The following is a 19,769-nucleotide window of genomic DNA, read 5'->3' on the forward strand; positions in this document are numbered from 1 at the left end:
CCCACCAACCGTGAGATCATGACCTGATCCGAAGTCTGACGCTTAACTAAGCCATCCAGGTGCCCCTGAAGTTCCGTTTTAAATTTCTTAATTGTCCCATCATTTCACATATCTCACTGTCTCCTTATCTAGTATAGTTTACAAAGCATTAAAGTATCCCATGATAAACGCTTCTGGCTCGTGCTTCTAATTTGCTCCTAGAGAGAGGGTCGACTCAAACTGCAAAGATCCACAGTTCTAGAGGCGGCTTCTGCGAGTCTCTGGAGGAGGCAACTAGACTCCCCGGTCCCGAGCTACCACGCTGGGTGCCGTTTCGGAGTTGTAGGAAGTTATCTCGGTTCGCTGGAGCAAAACGCAAAGCAAGCTGCCGTAGCGGGTACACGAGCGGCTCGCGCTTAGCTGCTTTCGGGCGAGCCCGGGCCAGGTGGGCGCCCGGGGGCCCGGGAAGGGGCGGGGCGGCCGTGGGCGGTGGGAGGAGCCTGACGGCGGCCCGTGCCGCCAATGAGCTCCCGAGCCGGCGCGGGCCGTGCGCTTGACGCTGCGTAGCGGGCCGCTAGGCTGGGGGCGGAGGGGCCGGGGAGTGAGGAGCTTTATCTTCGCTTGCGGCGGGGCTGATTGCGCTGCCGGTCTTGGACCCCGGGAGAGCTGCCCGTAGCCCACCTTCCCGCCAGCCTCGCTGCGAGGGCTTCCCGGCTTTGGCGTTCTCGCCCGCTGTCGGGCTCCGGCCCCAGGTAATGCAGATGCTTCCCCATCCCCTCCTCACTTCCCGCCCGGGTCCACCCGCGTCAGCCGGAGAGGAAGGGGAAAGAGGTGGCGGCTGCACCTCGGCCGGACGGGCCTGGCCTTGCCCTGGGCCAGAGGACGGAGAAGGCGGCCCGGAGCCGAGGGAGGGGGAAGCCGCCGCGAGTCCTGGCGAGTTTGGGAGGGTGGGGAGGGCGCGAAAGTTACGGTGGGCGCCCGCGTGGCTGGCAGCCCTTTGAACCTCGGAGGTTTGTTGCGTGCCTCCCAGATCCCGTGGCATCCCTCGAGCTGGTAGTAAAGAAAGTTATGAATTAGAAGACATTTTATTCTGTAAGAAGCGAAACCAAAAATGAGCTCAGGAAGTTAGCTTTTCATTGATTTAGGATAAAAGTAGATGGCGGGCACTTCAAGATTCGAAATCTGGGCACCAAAGCCTTTCATCAAGCTCCTATTTTATTTTCAAATATTAAGGTGTAATTTTCTGTCACTGAAATGTTAACAGCCATTCGGTTATATTTAGAAGTCATTTGTAACCGAGAAACAAGTCTAAATGCTATTTTTCATATTTATGTATAGATTAAGTTCATTGGTCACTTTCTAGGTCGCTGCCATCGTTTAAACTATTTTTTCAGAGAACCTCCCTTTGACATAGAATTCAACTTGAATCCACCCCCACCCCCTCATGTGTGTAATATCCATGAATGACTTGTTAGGGAAATTTGTGTGTTGTCTAGGCTTGAGAGTGGCATTTGTTAGGAGCTCTGATGTAGTCAAGAGTAATTCTTTCAAAATGCACCTGTCCCAGTGCATCACGTGATCGGAACTCTCAAAACTTTCGCATTCTCTTAGGATAAAGACCAAAATACTGCTGCCATTCTTTCCATCCATCTCCATTTCTTTTTGGCCACTTCCCTCCTGGTTCTCTAGGCTCCAGCCACATGGGTTTTATTTTTGTTCCAGGAAAGCCTCTTTCTTTTTACTGTCTTCTAGTCTTTAGGGGTTTTCTTCACCTCTAATGTGCCATTCTCTCCTTTCCCCAAATCCAACACATTTCTCAAGTGTCATTTCAGAAAACCTGTATCTGTTAAACTGTCATACTACTCTGTTTTCCTTAGCGGTTAATCATCAATTGTAATATGTTTGTTACTTAGATACTTTAATTGTTTCCTCTCCTAGCATGTACATTTCATGAAGCCTGGGCTAGTGTATCTTGTTTATGTCTGAATTATCAGAGTCTGGTCTAGCACCTGTGGCACAATGAAAGAACAAATGAGCTGGAGAACAGAGGAAGGAAGTTTTCAATGGCAAATATTAACTACATAAAAGTGCTTGTTTCCTTAGGGAAGGAAATAGGAAAAGTTTTTTTTTTTAAAAAAGGCCAGTTAACAACTTTTTTTTCCTCTGAAATTTATCAACATAGGATAAATGATTATATTGACCATACAAGTGTGAATGAGAATTTATGTGGGTTCCTTAGTGTAGCCAACTGGCTTAATGACGTAGTTCTTTGCTATAGAAGTGTTGTAAGGGGGGCGCCTGGGTGGCTCAGTCGGTTAAGCGTCCGACTTCGGCTCAGGTCATGATCTCACGGTCTGTGAGTTCGAGCCCCGCGTTGGGCTCTGTGCTGACAGCTCAGAGCCTGGAGCCTGTTTCAGTTTGTGTCTCCCTCTCTCTCTGACCCTCCCCCGTTCACGCTCTGTCTCTCCCTGTCTCAAAAATAAATAAAATGTTAAAAAAACATATGAAAAAAAAAAAAAGAAGTGTTGTAAGGTTGTACTTGGGTAAACCTTTGCTTGGAGGGAAGGGGGAGAAACTTTAAGTTTTGAATTGTAAATTTATCTGCAATTGTTCTCTTTTCCTCCATTGAATGTGAGAGTGACATAGCAAAGTTGGTCACGTTCTATTTGTTTTATAGATTTATAGCTTCTTTTGAAAGCCTTATTTATTAAAAAAAATAATGTTTATTTATTTTAAGAGGGACAAAGAGTGAGCATGGGAGGGACAGACAGAGAGGGAGAGAGAATCCCAAGCAGGCTCTGTACTGTCAGTGCAGAGCTGGATGCGGGGGTTCGACCTCAGGAACCATGAGATCATGACCTGAGGAGAAATCAAGAGTCAGACACTTAACCCACTGAGCCACCCAGGTGCCCCTGAAAGCTGTATAATAGGAACACTGCAGGCAGGCTAAAGTTGACATTCTTTCCAACATGGTTCGTTTGTTTCTTAAATCAATTTTTTTTCTGTTTTCCTTTCTTAAGGCAAATGAGATATGATGACACTGAACATTATGAAATCAATGCACAGATTGGATTCTTAAGAAATAGTGTCTAGTCTCTGTGTGGTATTTTGAAACAGCTATCTGGTCAGCTCTTTGTCACCTCAGTGTAAATGTTTCCATTGACACTTACTGGTGGTGTGACTTTGAACAAGTTTCATAGGGTTTCTGAATCTTCTGTATCTTTTAAAATGCAAGTGTTCAATGAGATGAGATGAGGTTCATCGCACCTGCCCTGCTACCCAGCACTAAATGTTACTGGCTTAGTAAACATTAGTTCCTGGTTCCTTTATGGCCAGACCTCTTGAGAGACTAGTCTTGTGATCACTGCCTTTACTTCCTCAACTCATTTTGCAGCCCAACCCAATAGATTTCTTTGTCCTTGAAATGAACCATACAAGTAAATTGTAGCTATTAATGTCCCCAAATTGTGAAATTTCCTGTGTCCAACCCTCCTTTTTTTATTTCCTTCTTCTTTTTTTTTTTCTTTTTTTTTGGGTCTTACTTGAAGTTTCCATGATATTGATCAGATTACTTCTTGAATCTTCTAACTGGGTTTCTAATATTACTTGCTTCTGGTTCTCTAATCTCTCCTAGGCCTTTTCACTGTTCTTTAGGTACCTTATAATATTGGGAAAATGGCTTAATCACCGGGAAAATGGCTTAATCACCTGTAAAATGGGATAATAGTATCTACTGCATAGATTGTTGTGAGGATTAAAGGAACCATAGTAAGTGTTAGGTAAATGTTAGCTTTGATGTTTCCTGGGTAATTTCTTACTTTTTTTTAAGTTTATTACTAATTTTTTTTTTTTTTTTTTTTAAGAATCTCTGCACCCAGCGTGGAGCTTGAACCCACGACCTGGAGATCAAGAGTTGCACACTCTTCTGACTGAGCCTGCTAGCTGTCTCCTCCTAGGTAACTTGATTTATGGTCTCTCCCTGGGTGATTTCCTTCCTGTGCTTTGGCCATAGCTGCTGCCACCGATGAATCCAGATCTCTGTCTCCAGTCTCGACTTGTATGTTCACCTGCCTGCTTTTCATTGTCACTGGGCTGACCCACAGGCACATCATGCTGAACTTACCCTCTCCTTTCTCTTCTGTAGTCACATATCTCAATGGTACACCCATAACCTTAGCCGAATTACAAAACTCTGGATCTACATTTCTGGATGCCTTCTGGATGTAGCCACCTGGATATCATCAATGCCTCAGCTTAATGTTTGTAGATTTATCTCCCTTATCTCTAATTTCTTCATGAAATCATTTGTTCATTTAATCATTACCTGCCGTTTGAGCCTTATTTCAGGCCTTTATCTTTTTGTGTGTATGTGTACTAATTGTTCTCTCTGCCAGTCTCTCATCTTCTACATTGGTGTCTGAATTATCTTACTGAAAGACAAATATGAAGTCACCTTCCTGTCTCTTTTTTATGTATATATTTTAAATATTTTTAAAAAAGTAATCTCTGCATGCAACCAGGGGCTTGCACTCACAATCCCGAGGTCAAGAGTGACATGCTTCGCTCTCTGAGCCTGCCAGCCTCCCCACCCTGTTGTTTAAAAACCCCTGCAGCTCCTTGTTTTTGTAAGTTGGAAACTCTTTCTAATCAGCCCTAAGGGCCCTTGACCTTTTGTTCTTGTCCTTTCATGCTCCAGCATTAATCCTTCTCTTCCTTTAAGATTTAACCTAGATTTTACTTTTTTCAGGAGACCTTTCCTGATGGCCCCTAAGTCCTGTTGGGCGCCAGGCCTGTATTTCCTTAATATTCTGTGCATCTCAGCTACTGCTGTTCTATAATATCACTGGGTGTTATAATTATGTTATAATTATATTATGTTATAATTTAAAAATCGCTAGATTTTTAGTCCTTGAGGGCACAGGCTGTTAGAGTCATCTTTGTATCCCAGGGCTTGGTACTGCAGTAGACCTCAATAAAATACTTGAAATAGTGAATCTGTCACCAAGGTCTCTACTTGTCCATGCTTATCGTAGAATGCTCTCTTCTTCCCATCCTGTTTTGATACATTGGAACTTCTGTTTTTTCTTTCAACTCTGGCTTTAATATCATTTCCTCTGTGAGGATTTGTTTGACTTCCCTAAATGGTTTGTTATACCTTCTCGTGTGTGTGTGTGTGTGTGTGTGTGTGTGTGTGTGTGTGTACATACACAGGGTAATGGGGTAGACCTCTGTATTATTGCAACACATTTATCTACCATCACTGTAGAAAGAGATACTTAATCTACATGAATTTTCACATAGTTGGTGTATACTTTCAAGTGTCAGAAACACATTTTTTTCCTTTTTCTATCTTTTTTAACACATTTTTTTCAATGCAAATTAAAAAGCTTTCTTCTTGCCTTCTGTGTTTAAACTAACATAGCCTTTTTAAGGTGCACCAGGGTCATTAGAGCATGAACTTGAAGGTCTGCTTTGACACAGTGATGATTTATGGGACTTATTAGTAACCTAACCCGTTTGATCCTACACTGGAAGACCTGTTCTTGCTCTCATTTTTAATGTTGATTCCTTAAAAACTTTTAAAAGTTTTTTTTTTTTTTTTTTTCTTTACTGTCATCTATAGTTGTGCTTCCAGCAGTCACTGCCCTTTTCTGGTTGAGGATGCCGCCAGGATTACCTATTTCCTAGGGTTATTGTTAGGATTAAAGGAGGTAATGTACAAAAAGTCTTATCAGGGAGCATAGCAGATAGTAACTACCCACTAAAGGAAACTTACTAACCATTATTAATAATACTTTTCTAATTATTTGAATCACTTCAGGAGGATAATCTCAAGTTTAAGAGATTTTCCAGTGGAGCAAAGGGCATGGCATTTGTCAGCAAATTGTTTCTTAGACAACCTGAGTGTAGAATTGGGTCCTGAATAGCACTTGCTGATGAAGAATCCTGAGCTCTAGAACAGATCATTTTTATGTATGTTTATTTTTATTTATTTATTTAATTAAAAAAATTTTTTTTAAATGTTTATTCGTTTTTGAAAGAGAGACAGAGCACAAGCAGGGGTGGGGCGGAAAGAGAGAGGGACACAGAATCCAAAGCAGGCTCCAGGCTCTGAGCTGTCAGCACAGAGCCTGATGTGGGGCTCAAACTCACAAACTGTGAGATCATGACCCGAGCCGAAGTCGGATGCTTAACCGACTGAGCCACCCAGGTGCCCCATTTTTATGTATATTTATATATAAATATATAATTTAAATCCCAAGCTAGGTAAATGCCCTCATTAACTTTTATATTTATCTTTTGGTGTTCATAGGTAAAGTTAGAGATAAAAGTGAACACCATTTCAGCTTTCTTGCTGTTTGTTTAATGATCACTTCAGGACATAGGAAGTGGACGTTTGTTTCAGTTCCTTCATTTCCTCTTTATTTTTTTAAGTAGTATTTATTTATTCAGCACTTTTTTTGTGTGTTTTTAAGTAGGCTCCATGCCCAGTGTGGGGCTTAAACTCACAACCCTGACATTAAGAGTCACGTGCTCTACTGACTGATCCAGCCAGGTGCACCAGTTATTTCATTTCGTTAACACATGTGAAAATACTTGGTAACACTTTATTCACTTAAAAAATGTGTATTAAGTGCAGTGTATGTGCCAGGCATGGTTCTAGATACTTGGATAAAATAGTGAACAAGACAAAATTCTTTTCATGGGGATTGTCGTCTTGTGGGTTGATAGACAATAAACACTATAATGCGTTGGGCAGTAAGTGCTCTGAAGGAAAGTAAAGGAAGGTAAGGGATAAGAGTAATACGGTGCAAGAGCGTTTAGTTAAGGTAGACAGGGGAGACCCCAGGGAGGGGATGTTTGAGCAGAGAACTTAAATGAAGTGAAGGAGAAAGCCTTGTATTTGAGGGAGATAGTCCAGGCAAAGGAAATAGCAAAGGCCTGTGAGTAGGAATGCTGCGGCTTATTCCGGGAACAACAAAAGGCCAGAGTCACTAGAGCAGAGCAAGTGAAAGGGTTGTGGGAAGTTGAGGGTGCAGGGGAGGGGCAGGGAGTGAGTGGCAGATCATGGAAGAGTTATCAGACAATGGTGAGGAGTTGGAACAAAATTCAGTGTTTGAAGGGTTTTGATCAGGGGAGTGACTTGCTCTGACTTAACCTTAAAAGCATTAATCTGGGTACTATGTTAAAAAAAAATAGACCAGAAAGGAGAAAACGGAGAAAGACCAGTTAGGAGGCTACAGTGAGATGAGACAGTGACTTCGACTCTGGTAGAGGTGGGGGATGTGGTGAGAAGACATCGGAGTTGGGTATTTATTTTGAGGGCAGCCTGAAATGGACTTGTGGCTGGATTGGGTAAGGGAAAGTAAGGAATTGAGGATGGCTCCTAGGCTTTGTTTAAAATCTGGGCAAAGACTAAAATGGGGAAGACCATTAACCATTCACTGAGATAGGTAAGGCCGTGAGAAGAATGGCATTGGAGGGAACATCAGTAGTTCACCTGCTGGAAATCAGAATTATGGACATGGTACAGTTGTTGGTTAACAGTGAGGTCAAGGGGAAGGTATGACTGGAACATGAGAACAGCTTGTTGGAGACGGGAGGAAGTCAGGGCGCTGGCGGCCCAGGGTATTGGATGGATCTGTGTACGTGGATGTTGAAGTTAAAGAAGTGTGGAAAAATCAGCGGTGGGGAGAGATGGGGGGAGTGAGTGAGATTCAGATATCCCCTCATAATCTTATGATTTACATGATCTGAGGATTTGATCAACGTCGAGGTGAGCCATTTTAAGTGATTTATCTTTCCTAACATCCGTATGTATGACAGTAATACGATTTGTTAATGTTTTCTTAGAAGCCACACGTACTTGAGCTGCATTTGAGAAGGTAGATAAATATGGCCCTTTGTTTACCCTCATCTGGTACATCATAAAAGCAAACACTAGAATTTGAGGGATGATGTGGCTTAATGTTTGACTGCCATTTAGCATACAGGAGGTAGATATGTGCATATCCGATTACTTAGTTAATTTTTCAAACGTGGTTGTGAATAATGATGGCACTTTAGTGTGTATTATCTTCTTTTGTTATCGCTCTGTGCAGTAGTATTTATCTTCATTTTCTAGATGAAGAAACAGGTTCCAGAGAGGTTGGAGGATTTAGCGAGGATACCGTGATATGACAGAGCAGGAGTGTAAAGTACTTCTTGGGGCACAGATGTCAAATCCTGTGCCTTCGTAGTTGTCACTTCCTGCTAAGTAGGGGAAATCAAGGCCAAAGAAGTTCGTGTGGATTAGGATACAAAGATTTTGTTATGTAAACACTTTTCTTCTTGGGCTCACTTCTAAAATAAGTATTTATTTTAATACTTTAATAAGTATTAACATTTTAATAAGATTTAAATTGTGGCAGAATAATTGTACAGACTTCGTACCTGTGCTTTCGCTTTTGAAGTAAAGCTTTCTTTTCTAGTAACCTGGAAGAACAACCTAATGGTTGTTGGCCCCTGGTCTCCTTACCAAGAACTCTTGTAGTAATGTTTTCATTATTCTGTAGGGTATCCAGGCTTAAGTTTTTTGTTTTTTGTTTTGGCTTTTTAAGCAGCATTTATTTGTCAACTTGTTTTAGTATTTTTTTCACCTCTTATTTAGTGCTTTTAATCAGCTTGAGAATTGATTTCTCAGTGAATTGATAGTCTTGGCCAAAAGCAAAGTAGCATTGTTTTAGCCATCCTGTACAGCTTGCTTTATGTAATAAAATGTGTAATTATTTATTTCAGTTATTGAAATAATTGAAGTTTTTGCATACCCTAGAAATCTAGGGCACCCCTCCCTAGTCTCGATTAAGAACAATTGTCATAGATCTTGCTGAGTAGGATACATAAAGGTGTTTATTTTCTTTAATTTTTTTTAAGTTTATTTATTTTAAGAGAGAGCAAGTGAAGGAGGGGCAGAGAGAGAGGGAGAGAGAATCCCAAACAGGCACCGCACTGTCAGCACAGAGCCTGATGTGGGACTCAAACTCACGAACCATGAGATCATGACCTGAGCTGAAACCAAGAATTAGACCCTTAACTGACTGAGCCACCCAGGTGCCCCTTGGATCTTTCTATCTATGTTGTTTTCTTCCCTGATTTCTTTTCTCCCTGCCCCCCACCCCCCACCCTTTTGTAAGGTTATTTATTTATTTTGAGAGAGACAGAGACAGCATGAGCAGGGGAGGGCAGAGAAAGAGGGAGAATCCTGAGCAGACTCTGCACTGTCATCACAGATACGGGGCTCAAACCCACGAAACCATGAGATGACCTGAACTGAAGCCAAGAGTCGGATGTTTAACTGGCTGAGCCGCCTAAATGCCCACTGATTTCTTTTCTACTTCCTGATGTCTCACTCTGAGGGCATCCCCCAGTGGTCAGTTCTTCTCTGATCTTTCTGTTGGAGAGTTGGATGCCCTTCTGGCTTCCTCTGTCACTGTTAACACAAAGCACTTTTAATTAAATTCATCAGTTGCCCTGACCTCTTTCCTAGGTTCCTCTGAATTGGCTCTTAGGGGTCTCCTAAAATTTCTACTTCATGTATTCATCTGCTGTTCCATAATTTTGTTTCATTTATTTGATTTCTGAAAAAATTAGAAAGAAATTGATCTAGATTAGCCAGATTTTTACGTTGCTGAGCAGTGATATTTAAGGAAACAATCAAACTCTCCATGTACTGCATTTTGTACGGGAAAGGACATGGTAACATAAAAGTTTAGAAAGGCCATAATATTAGAATTTAAAAATATAAGGCTTTAAAAATAAGTACTTTGTTTTTCTTTTTGCTTCACATTAAGGAAAACACAGTAAAATACTGCTTTAGAGTTAACCCTGTACTGTGTTGATCTGCCTAAAATTTGACTTTGATCATATTTTTCAGTGTTTAGAATGGGCTTACCACTGCCTAACTGAAAAATAAGTGCTCGTTTCTTAGGCCTTTATAGTTTAGCTCTCCTTTCTAGTCTTTTCCCTCATCACATTTCTCTGTTACCGACTTAAAAAAACCATGCAGATAGTTAATGATGTTTGTGGTTTGCATCTGACCTAGGTTAAAATCTGGCCCTGTGTGGTCCTGGGCAAGTTACTGGGAAGAGAAGGAAAGCCTTGGCATCCCAGAGCTGTGCTGATACTGTCAACGAGGCCGCGATGTTGTGGGCAAGCCTGGCATTTACCATCTGGGTCTTCTTGGTGTCCTTCTGTTGACCACAATTTCACTGAATGTCAGCATCAGACAAGGCTACTCTGTGATCGTGGTGGATCAAGACAGAAACAACATGCTATAATCATGTCTTAACCTAGACAAAATGTGAACATCGTCCAAGTCATAAAATTTCTACCACCCCCCTCTCCAGGCTAATGTGAATGATTGTTGCTGCTCTACTGGTTATAGCTTTAGCCTCTCTGTGGAGACGATTTGTTATGCCCTTCTCCACAGAGAGATCTACTGATCATAACATTGTTCTGCTTTCTGACTGCACCCAAGCCAGAGTCAACCCCTACTTCTTTGGACTTTTCCAAAAATCATCTAGCCAAGTCCCAAATCTTAGGTCATTTCTGGTATTCTGAGATTCCCCACAGTTTCCCTTCGTGCACATTGTTAATAAACTCAACTCGTTCTACTGTAGGTATGTTTCTGGTGTATGCACAGAGGGCGTTGACAGGACTACTCTGAGCCTTATTTTTTCTTATGTGAACTGCGATTAATAATATCTTTTTTGCAGAGCTATGAAGATTGGATGAAAAAACTTAAAGCACCCAGCAGAGTCCTTGAACTTTTAGATACCCAACAAGAGCTTGTTTCCTGTCCTCTAGTAAAGTAGTCTGATCAATTTATGATCTCTAACACATCTTATAAGGACCTTGTTTTAATCCTTTCCCACTTGTTCTCATCCTTTAGGACTCCGTTCAAATACCTTTTCTGTGAAAACTTTGCATCTCTTAGTGATCTCTTCTGTCTCTGAATTTCAAGTATTGTTTTTACCATTGACTTGACTTTTTTTTTATGTTTATTTATTTTTGAGAAAGAGAGAGCAGGGGAGGGACTGAGAGAGAGAGAGAGAGAGTGTCCTAAACAGACTACACGCTGTTCAGCACAGAGCCTGATGTAGGGCTCAATCTCATGAATCATGAGATCGTGACCTGAGCTGAAATCAAGAATCAGACGCCTAACCTACTAAGCCACCCAGGCGCCCCTTGATGTTAAGTGTACCCTACTTGTGGCGTCTGTGTACTTACCTTCTGTTATTTAATTCTTAATTTTTCATATGCATCTGCCTTGTTCAACTAAATTGTTCTTTACAGATGGGGTTTTTGTGGGGCACCTGGCTGGCTCATCAAGTTTAGCATCCATCTCTTGATTTTGGCCTAGGTCATGATCTTGTGGTTTGTGGGTTCGAGCCCCGAGTTAGGCCCTGTGCTGACAGCTCAGAGCCTGGAGCCTGCTTCAGATTCTGTGTCTCCCTTGCTTTCTGCCCCTCCCCTGCTCGCTCGCGCTCTCGCTCTCCAAAAAAAAAAAAAAAAAAAAAAATGGGGCTTTGTTTAAATAAGGGCCTTTGAAACCTATTATTTTTTTAAGGACTAATTTCTTTAAAATTTGTATAGTATGTTGTACTCAGAAAATGCTTACCCATGATGAAGGTAAAACCAAAAGAAGAGAATGTCATTTTCCACCTCTCCTAAATATGGTGATACTGTGACATTTGCTTAAGCCAGATACTTTAAAGTGAAGGGGAGCAAATATGCCACCCCAGAATGTGCCACTTTGGCATATTGATTATTTTGAATTAAAGTTACTTAACATCCAGTGCAAGGAAGACACTCCAACCCTCTTTTGTCTGCCTGAAAACAGACCTCTGTAAACAGAGGATACCATGTGAAAGGTATCCTCCCTGTACAAGGAGGGTAGAAGGCATCCCTATCACCAAGGAATTTAGGGCTGAGAAGGCTGTTTTTTTTTTTAAGTTTATTTATTTTTTAATTTAATTTAATTTTTTTATTAATTTTATTTTTTTTAGTTTACATCCAAATTAGTTAGCATATAGTGCAACAATGATTTCAGGAGTAGATTCCTTAACGCTCCTTACCCATTTAGCCCATCCCCCCTCCCACACCCCCTCCAGTAACCCTCTGTTTGTTCTCCATATTTATGAGTCTCTTCTGTTTTGTCTCCCTCCCTGTTTTTATATTATTTTTGTTTCCCTTCCCTTATGTTCGTCTGTTTTCTCTCTTAAAGTCCTCATATGAGTGAAGTCATAGGATATTTATCTTTCTCTGACTAATTTCACTTAGCATAATCCCCTCCAGTTCATCCATGTAGTTGCAAATGGCAAGATTTCATTCTTTTTGATTGCCGAGTAATCCACCGTTGTATATATATATTACATCTTCTTTATCCATTCATCCATCGATGGACATTTGGGCTCTTTCCATACTTTGGCTACTGTTGATAGTGTTGCTATAAACATGGGGGCGCACGTGTCCCTTCAAAACAGCGTATCTGTATCCCTTGGATAAATACCTGGTAGTGCAATTGCTGGTCGTAGGGTAGTTCTGTTTTTAATTTTTTGAGGAACCTCCGTGCTGTTCTCAGAGTGGCTGCACCAGCTTGCATTGCCACCAACAATGCAAAAGAGATCCTCTTTCTCTGCATCCTCACCAACATGTGTTGTTGCCTGAGTTGTTAATGTTAGCCATTCTGACAGGGGTGAGGTGGTATCTCATTGTGGTTTTGATTTGTATTTCCTTGATGATGAGTGATGTGGAGCATTTTTTTCATGTGTCGGTTGGCCATCTGGATGTCTTTTTTGAAGAAGTGTCTATTCATGTCTTTTGCCCATTTCTTCACTGGACTATTTGTTTTTTGAGTTTGGTAAGTTCTTTATAGATTTTGGATACTAACCCTTTATCTGATATGTTGTTTGCAAATATCCTCTCCCATTCTGTCAGTTGCCTTTTAGTGTTGCTGATTGTTTCCTTCGCTGTGCAGAAGCTTTTTATGTTGATGAGGTCCCAGTAGTTCATTTTTGCTTTTGTTTCCCTTGCCTCTGGAGACGTGTTGAGTAAGAAGTTGCTGTGGCCAAGATGAAAGAGGTTTTTGCCTGCTTTCTCCTCGAGGATATTGATGGCTTTCTGTCTTACATTTAGGTCTTTCATCCATTTTGAGTTTATTTTTGTGTGGGGTGTAAGAAAGTAGTCCAGATTCATTCTTCTGCATGTTGCTGTCCAGTTTTCCCAGCACCACTTGCTGAAGAGACTGCCTTTATTCCATTGGATATTCTTTCCTGCTTTGTCAGAGATTAGTTGGCCATAGGTTTGTGGGCCCATTTCTGGGTTCTCTGTTCTGTTCCATTGATCTGAGTGTCTCTTCTTGTGCCAGTACCATAATGTCTTGATTATAGCTTTGTAGTATAGCTTGAAGTCTGGGATTGTGATGCCACCTGCTTTGGTTTTCTTATTCAAGATTGCTTTGGCTATTCGGGGTCTTTTCTGGTTCTATACAAATTTTAGGATTGTTTGTTCTAGTTCTGTGAAGAATGCTGGTGTTATTTTGATAGGGATTGCATTGAATATGTAGATTGCTTTGGGTAATATTGACATTTTAACAATATTTGTTCTTTCTATCCTGGAGCATGGAATCTTTTTCCATTTTTTTGTGTCTTCAATTTCTTTCATCAGCTTTCTATAGTTTTCAATGTATAGATTTTTCACCTCGTTGGTTCTATTTATTCCTAGGTATTTTATGGTTTTTGGTGCAACTGTAAATGGGATCGATTTCTTGATTTCTCTTTCTGTTGTTGCTTCATTATTGGTGTATAGGAATGCAACCGATTTCTGTGCGTTGATTTTATATCCTGCAACTTTGCTGAATTCATGAATCAATTCTAGCAATTTTTTGGTGGAATCTTTAGGGTTTTCCACGTAGAGTATCATGTCATCTGTGAGGAGTGAAAGTTTGACCTCCTCCTGGCCGATTTGGATGCCTTTTATTTCTTTGTGTTGTCTGATTGCAGAGGCTAAGACTTCCAATACTATGTTGAATAACAGTGGTGAGAGTGGACATCCCTGTCTTGTTCCTGCCCTTAGGGGGAAAGCTCCCAGTTTTTCCCCATTGAGGATGATATTAGCTTTGAGTCGTTCATATATGGCTTTTGTAATCTCGAGGTATGATCCTTCTATCCCTACTTTCTTGAGGGGTTTTATCAAGAAAGGATGCTGTATTTTGTCACATGCTTTCTCTGCATCTATTGAGAGGATCATATGGTTCTTGTCCTTTGTTTAATTGATGTGATGAATCACGTTGTTTTGCAGATACTGAACCATCCCTGCATCCCAGGTATAAATCCCACTTGGTCGTGGTAAATAATTGTTGGAGCTGGTTGGCTAATATCTTGTTGAGGATTTTTGCATCCATGTTCATCATGGAAATTGGTCTATAGTTCTCCTTTTTAGTGGGGTCTCTGTCTCGTTTTGGAATGAAGGTAATGCTGGCTTCATAGAAAGAGTTTGGAAGTTTTCCTTCCTTTTCTATTTTTTGGAACAGTTTCAAGAGAATAGGTGTTAACTCTTCCTTAAATGTTTGGTAGAATTCCCCTGGAAAGCCACCTGGTCCTAGACTCTTGTTTTTTGGGAGATTTTTGATTACTAACTCAATTTCCTTACTGGTTATGGGTCTGTTCAAATTTTCTATTTCTTCCTGTTTCAGTTTTGGTAGTGTATATGTTTCTAGAAATTTGTCCATTTCTTCCATATTGCCCATTTTATTGGCATATAATTGCTCATAATATTCTCTTATTATTGTTTTTATTTCTGCTGTGTTGTGATCTCTCCTCTTTCATTCTTGATTTAATTTATTTGGGTCCTTTCCTTTTTCTTTTTGATCAAACTGAGAAGGCTGTTTAACAAACCTTGTTACTTCACTAATTTACTACCTCAAGTCCAAGCCCTTTTGTCTTGTCAGTTCTTCACACATTGTTTCTTTGTCTAAAAAGGTACAGGATTGCCTGCTTTGTTCACTTCTTTTGTCCCCAGTTTTTATGGGCTCCTGTACATACACATTTAAATTTGTTTTTTTCCTGTTAATCTGTCTTATGTCAATTTAATTATCAGACCACCCCAGAAACCTGGAAGGGAAGAAAGGAAGTTTTCCTCCCCTACAAAAGCTTTTCATGTCTTCCTAGACATTACAATGGTGGGTGAAGAGACGACATCTCTCAGAAAACGGCCGTCAAGGTCCGGGGAAAATTTTGAAGAAAAGGAAGATGAGAGAAAGCCTTCAGAAGAGTCCCTAGGGATATCTAGTAATGGTAAGGTCTTTACTTTTGTTTTGTTTTGTTTTTTTTCCTGGCTACTTAAGTTTTATTAATCTTCCTCAGTAAATACATAGACTGTTAAGTAATTTTTATTTTTTTATTTTATTTTATTTTTTTTCTGATTCTGCTTTCTGTTTATTCATTTTTTTAGGGATTCCACACGAGTGACATCATGTGTATTTGTCTTTCTCTGTCTGACTTATTTCACTTAACATAATACCTTCTGGGTCCGTCCATGTTGTCACAGTGTGTCTTTTTATGGCTGTATAATATTCCATTATAGATATGTATTACACCTTTCTTGTCTGTCCATCATGGACACTTAGGTTGATTTTATATCTTGGCTATTGTAAATAATGCTGCAATAAACATAGGGGTGTGTATATCTTCTTGAATTGGTGTTTTTATTTTCTTTGGGTAAATACTTAGTAGTGGAATTATTGGATCATATGGTAGTTCTGTTTTTACTGTTTTGAGGAAATTCCATACTGTTTTCCCCAGTGGTTGTACCAATTTACATTCCCACCAACAGCACATGAGGGTTCCTTTTTTTTTTGCTTCCTTACCAATACTTGTCATTTCTTATCTGTTTAATTTTAGCCATTCTGATAGGTATAAGATGATATCTCATTGTGATTTTGATTTGCATTTTCCTGATGATTATTGATTGTGACCATTTTTTCATATGTTTGTTGGCCATTTGTATGTCCTCTTTGGATTAATGTCTATTCAGGTCTTCTGCCCATTTTTCAATCAGATTATTTGTTTTTTGGATGTTGAGTCGTATCAGTCCTTTATACACTGTTTTTTTTTTTTTTTCAATATATGAAGTTTATTGTCAAATTGGTTTCCATACAACACCCAGTGCTCATCCCAAAAGGTGCCCTCCTCAATACCCATCACCCACCCTCCCCTCCCTCCCACCCCCCATCAACCCTCAGTTCTCAGTTTTTAAGAGTCTTGTTAAGTAATTTTTATAGTGAAGATTGCTTAGGACACTGAAGAGGACATTCTTCGTTACCATTGATTCCGGGACCTTGCTGGCAGGGGATGACTTCTTATCTATTGCCTTGATAACTTCAAGGGCCACTATTTGTCTCATGTCCCTAATGGCCTAGTGGCGGGTACTCAGAGAAGGTCTCCACACTCAAGGCCTTGCTGGGAACTGTTTGCACAGTGGCTGCGTCACCAGGCTTCAGGGCTTTCAGTTGTCTTCTGTCTTCTTGCCCAAGTGTTGGTCAGTCTTTTCCCTCAGTTCAGGAGATGTGAGCTGTATGGCTGTCTAGCACCGGGGTTTGGCCAGCACGGATCTGCCTAGGGTGGTTTAAGACAATCACCTGTGCCACAACATTGCCACCTTCCATGGGGGGAGTCGTTCCTGCTGTCTCCACCTACTTTTCTATGAGGAATGTCTTTCACAGACACATTCTTCATGTTGAAACCCACGTTGTCACCAGGCAGGGCCTTAGACAGGCCTCGTGGTGCTTCTCCACAGACCTCTGGTGAGGGTTGGTGGGGACGAGGGTGACCACTGTCCCAGATTTCAGGAAGCCAGTCTCCACTGGCCCCTTGGCACAATGCCTGATCTTTTTCTTTCTTTTTTTTTTTTTTTTAAGTTTATTTATTTAATATGAGAGAGTACACATGAGCCAGTTAGGGAGAGGCAGAGAGAGGGAGAGAGAATCCCAAGCAGGCTCCATGCTGTCAGTGTGGAGCCTGATGTGGGACTTGAACCCATGAACCGTGAGATCATTACCTGAGCTGAAATGAAGAGTCAGACCCTTAACTGACTGAGCCCCCCAGGTGCCTGCAGTGCCTCTAATCTTGTACATGTCTCGCAGAGGCAGCCTTAGGACTTATTGACTGGGTTAGTGGGTGGGAGGGTAGAATCCGGAGACTTCTAGCTGTCACCGGGTGGTGTTCTCATCTGTCCTACTGACCTTCCAGCCAGGGCATGTTGTCGCTGTGCCAGCCCGAGATGGGCACAAAGGCCATGCGGCCGGATTGTAGCTGATCTTCTTGAGGTAGGTGCTCACTTCTAAAGTGACCTGGAAGCGCACAGTGCTATAGGTAGGCCTCGTGGAGTCCCTCTTATTAGTGGCCATCCCGAGCCACGGGCTGCTTCAGGCCCAGCATGTAGGCCACAGCATGAGCTCGAAGGTCTGCCCTTCTTGGAGATGCCCACTTCAAACTCCTGCAGGACACTGCCATGATGAACACGGCGCATTGGCTTCAGATGTCCAGTGATCACATTCTTGATGAAGTCCCTATGGCCTGGGACATTGATGATGGTGATGTATCAGACTTCCATAGGGATGGGAGTGGTGATGCCATACTCTCCCTCCACCTTAGGCTTGTGTAGCACCTGGGCATATTTGAAGGAGCCCTTGCTTATCTGCTGCCTCCACTTCTTGATGGTTCTCCTGTTCGTGCCCCCCGCCCCCGCTTGTAGATGAGATGCGTGGCTTGGTGGGTTTGCTGGAGTCCACATGGCCCATGCCGATGATCTTGATGAGGGTCTTCTCTTTGCCCATGGCAGTGGGTTCATTAGTCGCTGCTCTAAAGAAAAAGAAGCAAACCTGATCTGGAGATCAAGAGCTACAGCAGCTTTGAGACAGGCTTTTAATTTTTTTGAGGTGATTTAATGAAATAAGAACAAATTCAGCGTTTTAGAATAGGGATTGCCCCCCCCCCCCCGTCTTTAAGTTTTTACCATTTTTAGTAACCTCTACACCCAACACAGGGCTTGAACCCACAACCTTGAGATCAAGAGTCACATGCTGTTCCTACTGAGCCCCCTGGGCACCCTGGGATTGCGGTCTTTTTAGCTCTCTTTATAAGTGGGTGTGCTGGTAGGCAGTGTGAAGGTACACAAGTGAAAAATAAATTGATAAAGAGAGTAGAAAGGAACGCTTGATTTAAGTGCCAGTCACAGCCACCTGTACTGGTGACGCTGGTGTGCAAATTGCTTCATATGTCATACAGGTGAGCCTTATTGATACAAGTGGAGTTTGGTGTGTCTAATTTAGGATTTATATTACATGGAGTTTTCTATATCTGGGAACAAAAAATTAGAAAATAAGCCCTTGTTAATTACTTCAGTGAACATTTTTTGGACATCTACCGTGTTTTAGACACCATTCATCCATTTATTCATTCCTTCAGCCCCCAACCCATCAGTAATTAGTGGTGCCTGGTGAGGTGCTGGGCCTGCAGCAGTGATCAGTACATGTGTTTGCCCTCATGGAGCTCCACATTAAGTGAATGAGAACTCCTCCCCCAGTTGCATAATTAGATTACTGCAAATAAGTGCTACTCATTACTCTTAACAGATGTAATGAGCATAGAGTAACTAGCAGAGTACCTAACCTGATTCAGCACAGGGCTATAACGCTTGGGGGAGAGAGAGATTAGGGAGCTCTTTTACTTCTTCTATCCAAGTTTGCTTAACACACAAATACAAAGAGTATGATGCTGGGCTTGTTGTTAAGGTCAAGGCTTATGCTTTAGATGGATAGACCTGTAAACACAACTCCAGCTGATGTCATCTGTTGCATCAGCGTATTTAGTTTCACAGTGACGTTTGTATGGGTTTGACTTCAATAAGGATATGAAATTTGAGCCTTGTTTGGTTAACAGATAGGGATGGAACTTTCTGAGACAGTTGTCTTGGGCATCGTGAGACTTCTTTCATAAAAGAACGTTCTTTTGCTTTTTCCTCCTTAAATTTAATTGTAAATACAGCAAGTGGATCTCACCAGGAATATAAATGTTGCTGCTTAAGTTTGCATAATGACATTTATTGATTGTTAGGCTCTTAATTAGCCATTTATGAAATATCTCTATTACACATGGCTAGTTTTAGTGTGATATAAAATGTGAAATTTGTACACAGGGATGAGCCAACATGGAGTAGAAATGTTCCCCTTCTGTGATTTCAGAATTTCGGATAATGCATGTTGTCTGTCTTAGAGACAGAAAAATCACTTTTTATTGCAACATTCTGTCACCAGATAAAATTTTCTCTTTATGTCCCAATTTGTAAAAAGCTTTTAAATGACTCTAATTTCTATATGTTTTCAGTATTCTCTATTGTCAGTTCATTAAGGTTTAAAATTCTGGGTTCTAGGGGCACTTGGGTGGCTCAGTCAGTTGAGCGGCTGACTTCAGCTCAGGTCATGATCTCACGGTCTGAGAGTTTAAGCCCCACGTCAGGCTCTGTGCTGACAGCTCAGAGCCTGGAGCCTGCGTTGGATTCTGTGTCTCCCTATCTCTGACCCTCCCCTGTTCGTGTTCTGTCTCTCTCTGTCTCAAAAATAAACAAACATTAAAACAAATTAACAAAAAATTATTTATTACATTTTAAATTTCTAATTGTGGTAAGAATATATCTAACAATATTTATCATTTTAATCATTTTTAAGTGCATAGTTTGGTAGCATTCAGTAT

The 19,769-nt window shown here is 41.3% G+C and overlaps 1 protein-coding gene across 2 annotated transcripts in view; it reads left to right on the forward strand.

The window, feature by feature from the left end:
* Positions 1–641: 641 nt before the first annotated feature.
* Positions 642–19,769, forward strand: part of SOAT1 (sterol O-acyltransferase 1) — an 86,547-nt gene continuing 67,419 nt past the window's right edge. The window contains exons 1-3 of one of the 2 annotated variants that reach the window (XM_049634044.1): positions 642–731; positions 3,843–3,935; positions 15,189–15,314. In XM_049634044.1, the coding sequence (XP_049490001.1) occupies positions 15,197–15,314 (118 nt within the window). In that variant the 5' untranslated portion in view covers positions 642–731; positions 3,843–3,935; positions 15,189–15,196. The remainder of the gene's footprint in view (positions 732–3,842; positions 3,936–15,188; positions 15,315–19,769) is intronic. The other variant, XM_049634045.1, reaches the window with a different exon arrangement.

The sequence above is a fragment of the Panthera uncia genome, chromosome F1, assembly GCF_023721935.1.
Source record: "Panthera uncia isolate 11264 chromosome F1, Puncia_PCG_1.0, whole genome shotgun sequence".
Taxonomy (NCBI): Eukaryota; Metazoa; Chordata; class Mammalia; order Carnivora; family Felidae; genus Panthera; species Panthera uncia.